The sequence below is a fragment of the Tupaia chinensis genome, unplaced genomic scaffold, assembly GCF_000334495.1.
Source record: "Tupaia chinensis unplaced genomic scaffold, TupChi_1.0 Scaffold000359_1, whole genome shotgun sequence".
Lineage (NCBI taxonomy): Eukaryota > Metazoa > Chordata > Mammalia > Scandentia > Tupaiidae > Tupaia > Tupaia belangeri.
In genome coordinates this window covers 2,248,345-2,260,720 of record NW_006159855.1, presented here as the reverse complement: position 1 = coordinate 2,260,720, position 12,376 = coordinate 2,248,345, and the positions used below count along the sequence as shown (strand labels likewise).

Genomic DNA, 12,376 nt, shown 5'->3' with positions numbered 1-12,376 from the left:
GCCCAGGAATATGTATGAAGTCTGATGAACAGCCTGGCTGGGAACTCTGGACTTGATGACTTCAAAGTTCTCTTCTAATTCCAAGATCTTGCACTTCTGAGATACTGGGATACTATAGGATAAAAACTCGCTGGGTTCTATTTCCCTAAATCTGGAATTTTAGATTGTTATGTTCACACATTTTTTTTTTTCTGAAGCTTTTTGCCTTCTCTCCTCCTCAGCCTTTTCTGCATTAGCAAATGTCGACCTGGCTTTAGAGCAGGGATCTGCACTGGCCTTGTTCAAGGTCCTGCAGTCCCCAGCTCTGGGACTTCGAGGCCTGCAGCAGCAGAATAGTGACTGGTACCTGAAGCAGCTCCTGAGCGATAAGCAGCAGAAAAGACAGGTAAGAGCACAGCCCAGAGGCTGAGGCTACGGGAGCTGGTGTGCATCATCTGAACCTCACACTGCTTTTTTATAGATACTTACACTGCCTTTTTCCCCTCTTGTATCCGTTTTTTCTCCTGCATGTAAATAAGTTTAAAAACTGTCATCAGGTAAGATACTCGGCTCTCTTTTGCTTTTAGAGCTGTGACTTCTTTCTTATAATTAAAAATATGCCTCCTCCCAGCTTTCACAACTCCTTCACTTCATCCATCCTCCTTTCCCCCCTGACTATAAAAGCCTGTTGAGAAAACCTGAACTTTTCAACATTCTTGCTTCAAGAATTTCTACCTCAAAGGAGAACCGCACCTCACTGATTTCCTCAGGCCAACCCTGGGAAAGTACTACCGTGCAGTAAGGGTAGATGGTGTGGCGTTGTCCTTGGTCTTTTCCGAACAAACACGAAGGGCTTTCTCTTTTGTCTGTATAAGGGCATGCATTCATTTGGTAAGCTCCCAGCATGTGCCGGTCAGGGTAAGCAGCATTTATGTGCTAATGATGCTATGAGCATGTCTGTCAGAACATTGTGATGCATTCCATGAAATATTTTTTAACATGAACTGGTATCTGGAAAGTCGCTGTGTCCCAGAGTTGGCAAGGGTTTTTGGCTCTAGCTAGAACTGCCAGTTGGGCTGTGTGATGTGTCTCTGTCCCTGGTGACTGCTGTTGAGATAGGAGAACCATCAGGTCTGGAGGCATAAGCACAACTCACCTTTACAGACACATTCTTTGCTTTCCGCAGAGTGGCCTGTCTGACCCCCTGCAGAAGGAGGAGCTGCAGGCTGGAGTGGAAGCCGCGAACAGTGCTGCCCAGCAGTATCAGAGAAGTAAGAGTCCGCTCAGCTGCGGGGCCGCTGAATGCTCAGTAGGGGAGGCAGGTTGTGGTTTATGTCACTGAAGAGTCAAGAGGTTAGTTTCTGTTGCCCCTCACCCCCAACCCTGAGCCTGCCAGCCATCATCCGCTCCCAGGTACTCCTGGTGGTAGTTGGGTTCCTGCAGTTTCAGCTGAGGAGCTGGTGGCAATGTGGGCTCACTTTGGCTAGTAAGCACTTCATGGTTGGTTAGGGAGATGACCAGAGAAGGCCAGACTCAAGGGATTGATGAAACCTGGACTGTAAAAGAGGAGAGAGAAGCATGTCACTGTGGTGGGACAATATGCGGGAAGGAGAGGGGAACAGAGGTAGAGGTACAAATGGCAGAAGATGTATTAAAAGAACAGTGATCAGCATAAACGTTTTGTAAGACTGGTCCCATAGCACAGAATAACCAGATTAGATTACATATGACTGGTTATGGTGTAAATCCCAGTTTCATGGCTTGAACAACACACCAGGCATATGTGCAAGTATGCCCAGAATCCTGGGAGGAGGGAGACATGGAGGAAAAAAGATTGTGGCATGATCATCCCCCATTGAGTGCTTTCATTCTCTCTGTCTCTCCCTCATTCTCTCTCTCAGGTGAGTACATACACTCTTTGGCCAAACAAGAAAAAAACTAAAAGAAAAATGATAGATGTTTTGAACTGAGTTGAGAAAGATACAGAGCTTGAAAGACAGTGGAAAGCTGTGATGACAGAAGCTGGCATTTGATTTGCCAGGCTGTAGGGGAAGGAAGAGATGTTTTATTAGAGAGTAGCAGTGGTGTGAGTGGAAAGAAAATGTGGATCAGGAGACCTGTTAGGAGATAGCTTTTTAAAAACAGTTTTATTGAGATACAGTTCATATATCTTACAGTTCATCTTTCTTACCAAGGAAGCTGCTTTTTAAAGATGGAAGTTCCACGCTAGAAGTCATTGTTTATCCACAGAAAATAACTTTTTTGGGGGGAGGTTTTTGCTATAAGGCTCATGTGCGCGCCAGAGACACAGAAAGCGAGAAATCACCCCCCCCCACCCCAGGAGGGGATGGCAACACTGCAATCCCTTCTCCTCCAGTCTCCTCTCAGGATCTTGGGCACGCATGCACACGCGCCCAGCATGAGTTTAAGCCACTGGATCCAGGACTTGAACTGTGGTCAACTACCTGGGAGTCCAGTGAAATAGCTATTACACCATCTGCTGGTCCCCAGAATGTAACTTTCTTCTCCATCCCCTTAGCGCTCCTAAGCCCGCTGCATTTCTGACCGCCTGTTTCCCGCAGGGTTGGCAGCAGTGGCAGCAATTAATGCCGCCATCCAGAAGGGTGTTGCTGAGAAGACCGTTTTGGAGCTAATGAATCCTGAAGCCCAGCTGCCCCAGGTGTATCCATTTGCTGCTGACCTTTATCAGAAGGAGTTGGCCACCCTGCAGCAACAGAGTCCTGAAGTAAGTTAACCAGACCTGTCCCGTTTCTGAGCAGAATGGGGCGAAATGAACTTAATACCCCCTTCTTAGTGTGGTTAGATAGAACTTTATTTCCAGAAACTTAGTCTTTCTAGTGCTTTTCAAACTTGTAACTCTTGTGGTATATAAGTGTCTTTCTTCACTATCCCCCCGCCCCTTTCTGTACAGCATAGCCTCACCCACCCAGAGCTCTCTGTCGCCGTGGAGATGTTATCATCGGTGGCTCTAATCAACAGGGCCTTGGAGTCGGGAGACATGAATACAGTGTGGAAGCAGTTGAGCAGCTCAGTTACAGGCCTCACCAATATAGAGGAAGAGAACTGTCAAAGGTGGGTGCCCAGAGAGAATGGGCTGACTCCATGACATAGCTGTTACCTCTGTCCTCCATGTACCTACACTCCTGTTCTCTTTGTAGGCTTTATGACTTAATGAGCCCCCCCACATCATTTTTTTTATATAACCTTTTGCACTGTAAAAATGTCTCCTTCCTCATTAGCCATTCACCTGATGTTTTTAACCCCAGTTGATAATCTTTTCCAACATCATTGTTTTCCCTAAGAGTTGATGATCCATTATTCCTTCTCCATTTGTTAACCTGTCATTTTTCTTCTTGTCTTTAGAGGGGTTGAGCTACTGCTTCTGATTCTAGAGTTAGTCTTGCTTAGAATTTAGATTATATATCAGCCTATTGAGCATAAATAATAATTTCCTTATGTTTTCACTCTATCTAAGGTAACTCCTCTGTCCCAAAATGGCCTCTAGACTGTTTCAAGCTATCTTTGTTTCTCAAATACTTGACTCCTCAGTCATCTTTTTTCCTGTCCTCTGTAAAAATCCTGAAGGTTCGTTTGGTTTTTTTTAATGCTGTGCTTCATTCTCTCTTTGTTGGGGAACTGGGACAGGTATCTGGATGAGTTGATGAAACTGAAAACTCAGGCACATGCAGAGAACAATGACTTTATTACATGGAATGACATCCAAGCCTGTGTGGACCATGTGAACCTGGTGGTGCAAGAGGAACATGAACGTGAGTACTCTTCCTGCTCCTCGAAATAAGGTCATCCTTAAAGATGGTGGTGATTCCCGGAACTGGTTCTAAGTATTACTTCTGGAACAGTTGCTGGGTGAAGCATTGAAAAGTATCTGTGTAACTCAAAAATGTAAGATGGGATACTGTTCTGAATAGTACCAGGCAATTGGTATAATTAGGTAGGTACCTAATAAAAGCTGAATATTTCAGGAGATGAGTTGAAAATGATCTGTTACTGTGAAAGACAAGTTATAACAAGTAGTTCTGTTGTAACAAGTAGTTCTGACACTGCCTGGAATTTGGTCAAATTGCACAGATGTAGGGCACAGTCCTCCACAAGATTCCTCTGGCTTTAGTACCAGCTGCAAGCTTTGGGGTTCCCAGGCTACCGCACTTCTGAATCAATTGGCTATAAATGTGAGGGTTCTTGCTGCCCCCTTTAATAATTTGAAGATCCAGGGACCAGCAGTTAGCGTAGTAGCTATGTCACTGGACTCCCATGTAGTTGACTGTGGTTTGAGTCCCAGACCCAGTGGCTTAAACTCACACTGGGCGTGTGTGTGTACATGCCCAAGATCCTGAGAGAAGGGATGAGAAAGGATTGCGGCGTGGCCCATCCCCCCTTAGGTGATGATTTCTCGCTTTCTGTCTCTTTGTCTGTCTCTGCTTTCTGGTGAGCAAACGCGCCCTATAGCAAAAATCTCTCAAAAAAAATGGAAGATTCCTTGACCTCTGACTTTTTGTGAATCAAGAATGGTTTAGATTACACATTTGAATGTATGAGAGCTATACTATAAAGCTAGTTTAATCAAAATCATCATTACTTTCAAGTTAGAGCATTTAAAAATGCTAGCATGCTGGATCCGACATAGCTAGCTCTAAGGTTCAAGTCCCAGACCTGGCACCTTGAAAATCACTCTGGAGGGACCAGCAGTTAGCATAATGGCTATGTTACTGGACTCCCATGTAGTTGACCACGGTTCGCGTCCTGGACCTGGTGGCTTAAAACTCACGCCGGGCGTGTGTGTGTATGTGCCCAAGATCCTGAGAGGAGAATGGAGGAGAAGAGATTGTGGCGTGGCCATCTCCCCTGGGGGTTGATTTCTCACTTTCTGTCTCTCTGTCTCTCTCTGTCTGTCAGGCGAGCGCACGCACCCTATGGCAAAAACCTCTCAAAAAAAAAAATTAAAAAAAAGAGTCACTCTGGGCATGTGTATGCATGTGCCCAAATCCCTAAAGGAGAATGAAGGAAAAGGGATTGTGGTGAGAAGATTATGGGATGGCTGGGGTGGTGGTGGGGGCGATGGTGATTTCTCACTTTCTCTATAGCAAAGTGAAAAACAACGACGACATAAAAACAGAAGGACTTGCTCTTTCAGTAGGCATATAGAGTACAAGTGAATTTACTTTAGATGAAACAAACACTACATTATAAGAACACAATGCTGCTTAATGGGTGACATTAAGATGAATAGGTGAATCATGGTTACTCTCAGGTGGATTTATGGGTAGGTAATAATATTTTAAGATGGATTTGTTTCTATAACTTCTTAATTTAAAAATAACCTTTTATCTCTTTATGTAGGAATTTTAGCCATTGGTTTAATTAATGAAGCCCTGGATGAAGGCGATGCTCAAAAGACTCTGCAGGCTCTGCAGATTCCTGCAGCTAAACTTGAGGGTGTCCTTGCAGAAGTGGCCCAGCATTACCAGGACACACTGATTAGAGCAAAGAGAGAGAAAGCCCAGGTGAGTGGCACAGGAAGAGTTCCTTTCTGACCAGAGCACTTCATCTGTCCTAGAGCAAAGACACAGGTTGGAATCGCCCTCTTGAATCACTTAATGAATACTTCCTGGGCACCCTTAGATTCAGAGCACTGGAGGTACACAGAAGCATGAGGGTTATGGACTGCGTTTCAGGAACTCATACTGCTTTATTTATTTATTTTTTTTTTTGAGAGGTTTTTGCTATGGGGCACGTGTGCTTGCCAGAAAGACAGAGACAGAGAGACAGAAAGCGAGAAGTTACCCCTAGGAGGAATGGCCACACTGCAATCCCTTCTCCTCCATCCTCTTCTTGGGATCTTGGACATGCACACACATGCACTTGGCATGAGTTTAAGCCACTGGGTCCGAGACTCGAACCACGGTCGACTACATGGGAGTCCAGCAACATAGCCATTATGCCAACTGCTGGTCCCATAGGAACTCCTAGTGTTTTACACATTTGGGTTTTTGTTCTTTCTTGTGTTCATCACAGACACATCTCTTATGTCTCTTTAAATTCCCTGTTGAGGTATATCATTTAGAAAAGCTCACACAAGTTACATGACTATGCAATTGCATGAAGTTTCAAAAGTGAACATACTTGTGTAAGTGCATTTAGATTATAAAAAGCATCACTGAAACCTCTCTTATGGCCCTTTCGCTCCTTACCACCTCTTCACGTGGTCGTAACTGCTATCCTCATTTCTAACATCACAGTTATTTTTGCCTTCTTTTTAGTTTATTTATTTTAGTTTGCTGTATGGTGCATGTACTTGCCAGAGAGAAAGAGGGGAATGAGAAATCACCCCCTGGAGGAATGGCCGTGCCACAATCTCATCTCTTCCATTCTCCTCTCACCATTTTGGGCACACACATTCACCTGGCATGATTTTCAGGTACCAGGTCCGGGACTTGAATTGCACTACTGGCCCTGTGAGATCCAGCCACCTTAACTTCCAGGCCACCTGCTGGCCCAGTTTTTTTTATTTAAGTTTTTATCGATTGATTGATTGCATGAGTGAGAATCAGAGAGAACCCCAACAGAGTATTGACTCTACGATCCATCCCGCCCTCTGACCCGCCCCAGATCATGGGTATGTGTGTACCTGACATACTGAGGGAGTTCTTTAGACTTGACCCAGGAACCCTTTCAGTGGGATCCCCATACAGGTCATTGGGCTTTGCTGCTGTGCTGTAGTCAGGTCCCCCATTTTTGCCCATTTTTTAACTTGATAGAAGTGGAATCTGCTTTATGTGCTCTTTTGTGTCTTGCTTCTCTTGTCCAACATAATGTTAGGATATTTTTCACTTAGTTGCAGATGGAGCAACGGCTCGTCCTTTCTTTTTGTCGTGGGCTATTCTGTTACATATTGGGTCACTGGGAAGTCACGAAACATTTTTACATAGAAAAACAGAAAAATAAGTCATTGCTTTTCCGACAATCCAATAGTTGTGCAGTTGGTTAATGGTGAAGTTTTGGTTGTTTTCTGCTTTTTGCTAATTAGTAAGGCATATTCAATGAATGTTATAGTACATGTCTTCTAGAAACTGTATTTATGCATTCTGTGAGGCATATAATTAGGAGTGGAATTAGTTGGTCATAGAGGATACATATATATTAAACTTTGGTACCTAATACCATCAAATTTTTTTAAGTTATAGCTTCATTGAGTTAGAATTCACATACCATACAATTCATCATTTTAAAGTGAACGTGATTTTTAGTATACTCATTGAGTTGTGCAACTATGTGCAGTGTTTTCAAACATTTTCATCAACTTGGAAAGAAACCCTGTGCCCATTAGCATTTACTCCCCATTTTCCCACATTCTCTCCCTACTTTATGGAATACTTATTGCCTCAGAACTTCCCAAACTTAGCCGATCATTAGCACATTTAAAAAGTCATTGTAAGGCCAGCCCTATGGCCTTGTGAGTAAGGGAGCTGAATCTCTCAACCAACCAAGTTTGAGTCCTTGCCCTAGTGGCTTGAGACACGCTGGGCACATGAGCCTACGTGCCTGAAAACCTGACCTACAGGAGAAGTGGAGGAAAAGGGATTGTGGCATGCCTACGCCTCAGTGGGGTGCTTTACCTCTTTTTCATGAACGCATGTACCCTATGGTGATATAAAAATAAGAGGAAAAGTCAGTAGAGGGTATAAAGCGAATGTATAGCTCTCACTCAAGCTGCAGAGCTATCTGCTCCTTTCATTTGGGTACTAGAGTTAAACTTTTAAGAGGATGTGACGAGAGTTTGAAGCATTTCCTTTTGGTATGGAATAATTTTCAGAGTTCATGAGAAGTGAAGAAAGGGGAAAGTTAAAGGAAAAATTTGCTAACCACTGCCAGGCCCAGCCAGTAACCTTCATGTGGGGGAACTTGTATTTTTTTAGGCATCAGCTTAGCTTCTGAGTTCTTAGGAGCCATCTTTGGAGTATTTTTAAAAAATCATCTTACCACGTTCTAAATTTAGCAAGCAGAACATCCTAATTTAAATTTGGTGTATACTTTTCTTTTGGTATCTTTGTGTCTGGTTTTGGTATTAAGGTAATACTGGTGTCATAGAATGAATTGGAAAATATTCCTTCTTCTGTAAAGACTGGCTAATTTTTCAAACATTTGGTAGACTTCAGCAGTGAACTTATATGATCCTGAGTGTGTGTGTGTGTGTGTGTGTATCTGTCTGTGTTGGCAAGGGAATATTCTTTGACTGCTAATTCCATCTCAATACTTGTTTGGGCCTATTTACATTTTTTCCCAAGTATTCTTCCTGCCTCTCTCTCTCTCCTGCCTTCCAGGAAGTCCATCGTGTATATATTAGTGACTGATGGTGTCCACAGGTGTCCCAGGTGTTTTTTCTTTCATTTTTTCCCCTTAATAATCCTCAGAGCAGATCATCTCAATTTTCCCTTCTTGAGGTTTGCTAGTTCTTTCATTTGCTCATATCTGCTGTTAAGCCCTTCTAGTAAGTTTTGGATTCATTATTATACTTTTCAACTCCAGAATGACATTTTGGGTGTTTTTTTGTTTGTTTGTTTTCTAATTTATCGCTCTGTTGACATTCTGTTTGAATAGATGTTATTCTGTTATTTTCTTTAGTTCTGGAGCTATGATTTCTTTAGTTCTTTGATATTTTCTTGTTTTGTTTTGTTTTGATTTTTTTTGAGAGAGATTTTTTGCTGTAGGGCACGTGCACTTGCTGGAGAAAGAGACAGAGAGAAAGTCTGAAATCACTCCCCAAGAGGGATGGCCATGCCACAGTCCCTTTTCCTCTAGGGATCTTGGGCACACACACACATGCACTAGCGTGAATTTTAAGTCACTGGGTCTGTGACGCAAACCACAGTTGACTATGTGGAAGTCCAGGGATATAACTATTATGCCATCTGGTGGTTCTGAGCATATTTTAAATAGCTGATTTAAGAGGCATAAAGTGCTCCTGAGGGATCAGAAGATGATGAAATGGTTATATCACTGGGTTGTTGTGAAGTCAACCATGGTTTGAGTCCTGGCCCTGGTGGCTTAAGACTCATACTGGGCACGTGTGCATATGTGCCCAAAATCCTGAAAGGAGAAGGAGATTGTGGAGTGGCCATTCCCCCTGGGTGGTGATTTCTCACTTTCTCTCTCTCTCTCTCACTCTGTGTGTGTGTCTGTCTCTGGCGAGCACACACACACTTGATAGCAAAAATCTCTCTAAAGAAAATAAAGAAGTGTTCTTGAGAGGTGTGAGTGTGTATTAGCCTTCCATACGTAAATGGGTATGAAATAGCCATTCTCTACGGCCAGGTGTTGCCTACTCCTCTAAAACGCTCGTTTCTTATCTCTTTACCTCTTCTGAAATGTAATCAGTATTTTTCTAGATGCCAGGCAGAGTGGTTAGGAGGCTGTACTTTAGTGTGTTTTGTATGAATCTCAGTATTCTCCATAATATCTAGCCCAGGTTTTTTTTTTTTTTTTTGGAAGAGGTTTTTGCTATAGGGCGTCTGCGCTCGCCAGACAGACAGAGACAGAGAGACAGAAAGCGAGAAATCACTCCCTGGGGGGATGACCACGCCGCAATCCCTTCTCCTCCATTCTCCTCTCGGGATCTTGGACATGTGTGCACACGTGCCCGGCATGAGTTTTAAGCTGCCGGGTCCAGGATGTGAACTGCAGTCGACTACGTGGGAGTCCAGCAACATAGCCATTACACTAACTGCTGGTCCCTAGCTCAGGTTTTAATAGTCTGCTCAGTGATTTGAGTTCCTCTTGGGTGATCTCTTAGAACACTTAAATCTTGGAGGCTTTAGGGTTTTGTCGTCTTTTTTATGTTTATTTATTTTTTTACCTCATTGGGGTAGAAAGTACTACTTCCTTACTGGGAGGACGGGATGTATGTTGTCTGTCTTTCCTTCAGGCTGGCGAGGCGTGTTTCTGTTTCGTATGTCTCTGACACCCCTGCAGCACTGTTGGTTCTCTTTTTCTTGCCTGTCATACTATAGCTCTTGCTCATTCCTTAGAATGTGTGTGACTTTAGACTGCTGGTACCAGAAAGATGAAATTCTGATGAGCTTCATGAGCTCTGCCTTTCTCTCGATGCATGGGAGCTTGTGCTAAACCGCCTAGCTTTTCTTACAACAGATTTTCCTCAGAGATATCCAATGTGTGGTTGCCTAAAAGTGAACCCAAAATGGTTCGGTTCTGTAAAATGCATCTGTTTTTATAATGCAAGGATTTCTATGCTGTTCCTTGTGAAAATGAAGTCTGCAGCCCTCTTGCTTTTGACCCTGCCATTTAAGTCCTCACGCCTGGACGACTACTGCTTGGCATTTCCGTAGTTAGTCTCAGGACTCTAGGGCATCATGTCTGCTTATTTTCTTCTTCTTTTTTTAATTTTTTAAAATTTATTGTTTTTATTTGCTGTAAGGCATGTGCGCTTCCTGGAGAGAGAGAAAGTGAGAAAGCACCCTGTGGTGAGGATGACCACACCACAGTCCCTTTGGCCTGAGTGTGTGGTCATTTTCTATTTTCAGGTAGATAATAGAAAGTGACTAGTGGCAGGAAGGTATTAGGTTCTACAGTTGTTAGAGTGATTTGTTTTTGCATTCTATTGGATTGTTGGAAAAGTCAGGATGTATTTTTCTGTTTTTCTATGCAAAAATGCATCCTAACTTGAGACCAGCAGTTGGCGTAATGGCTACGTTGCTGGACTCCCATGTAGTCTACCGCAGTTTGAGTCCCAGACCTGGTGGCTTCAACTCACGCTGGGTGCGTGTGTGTGTATACCCAAGATCCTGAGAGGAGAATGGAGGAGAAGGGATTGCAGCGTGGCCAACTCCCTGGGGGGGGATTTCTCGCTTTCTGTCTCTCTCTGTCTTTCTGGCAAGCTCACGCACCCTGTAGCAAAAACCTCTTAAAAAAAATGCATCGTAACTTTTCTGATAACCCATTTATCTGTTTATTCTTTTCTTCTCCCAAGACTGTGAGCTTAACCCATTTATCTGTTTATTCTTTTCTTCTCCCAAGACTGTGAGCTTCTTAAAATTGGGACAGCACCTTTTACTATTCTAAGGTCAACTCCTACCATAATTTGGCTCAATTATCTTTCTAAAACTTTGTATTTGGGAGAAATCACTCCTTTCTTTCTTTTCTTTTCTTTTTTCTTTTTTCACTTCTAGAGGGTGCATGCACTCACTAGAGAGAAAGCACCCTACCGATAGGGTGTGGTCCTGCCACAGTTCTTCTCCATTCCTCCTGGCTATCAGGATCTGGAGCACGTGTGTGCTCAGCCTGTTTTTTAAGCTGCCAGGGCCGGGATTGGAACCGTGGTCCTCCACATGGGATCTGACTCCCTTAACCACTGAGATATGGGGCTGACCCAGAAATCACTGTTTTCAATTTCAGATGCTTTCCGTTGGCTTTATCCTGTCACCATCACTTTCTCTAAATTACAGAGATGGTGGCTGCTTTGCTCCACTGAGTGAACTACTGTGACATTTTCACGATGAGGCAGGAGGAAAGCCAGGCCTCCCTGAGGTTTTGTAGCTTCAACCGTTGTGCAGTAGAGCTTTCGCCAAAGCTCAGACCCCGCCTCATCTGGACACACAGTTATTGTCATTGATGGAGTCCTTTATTCTGCCTCAGTGGTGCCTTGGCAAATTATATTCACGTTAAGCAGCCTAAACAGACTTTGGAGCTACTCTTTATCTCAGCTGCTGTTAACTCAAGCCTCAGAAGCATGTCCGCATTGTTGGATCTGATAAGATTACCTCAAATGTGACCCTCTCAACCTGGGCCCTTTAAAGCCCAAGGTGCCTTGCCTTTTTTTTCCCTTAAGTTTTATTTTGCTCATGGGAGAGTGTGTGTATATGCATATGTAGGAATGAGAGGCCACAGACAGCTATCAACAGGTCTCGCCTCCCTGGGGTGTCCTGATCTCAACCTTCCAGCCTGTCAGGAGCGTAGGCACGCACATGAACAGCATGTTTTCAGCTTGACTTGGGATCTAAGCCTGCAACTGGCTATGGGGCTTTCAGCCTGGCAGCTCAGTTTGCTCCCGCCTGTGCCATCAGTGTTAGGCCCCTGAAAGACATCTGAAATGAAAAACCTCCTCTTTGAGATAATTAAAACTTGTCTCAGGGGCAGCAGGTGGTATAGTGGTTAAGGACTCCCACATGGCTGACTGTGGTTCAAGTCCCAGGCCTGGCAGCTTACTTTCTCTGTCTCTCTGTTCAAATTAAAAATAAATAGATAAATAATAAGTAAAAATAAATAAATAATTATTTAAAGAAAAAAAAAAGAAACTAGTCTAAAATCATATTAGGAGGAGGGAAGAAAGTCACTTCTACCGTTC

General features: G+C 43.5%; 1 protein-coding gene across 2 annotated transcripts in view; it reads left to right on the top strand.

Annotated features, from left to right (window-relative positions):
- Positions 1-12,376, top strand: part of IQGAP1 (IQ motif containing GTPase activating protein 1) — a gene marked incomplete at its 5' end in the record, with an annotated part of 98,969 nt that overhangs the window by 55,236 nt on the left and 31,357 nt on the right. For both annotated transcript variants that reach the window (XM_006152837.2, XM_014589475.1), the window contains 6 exon segments: positions 222-385; positions 1,166-1,250; positions 2,562-2,725; positions 2,912-3,072; positions 3,646-3,770; positions 5,359-5,522. In XM_006152837.2, the coding sequence (XP_006152899.2) occupies positions 222-385; positions 1,166-1,250; positions 2,562-2,725; positions 2,912-3,072; positions 3,646-3,770; positions 5,359-5,522 (863 nt within the window).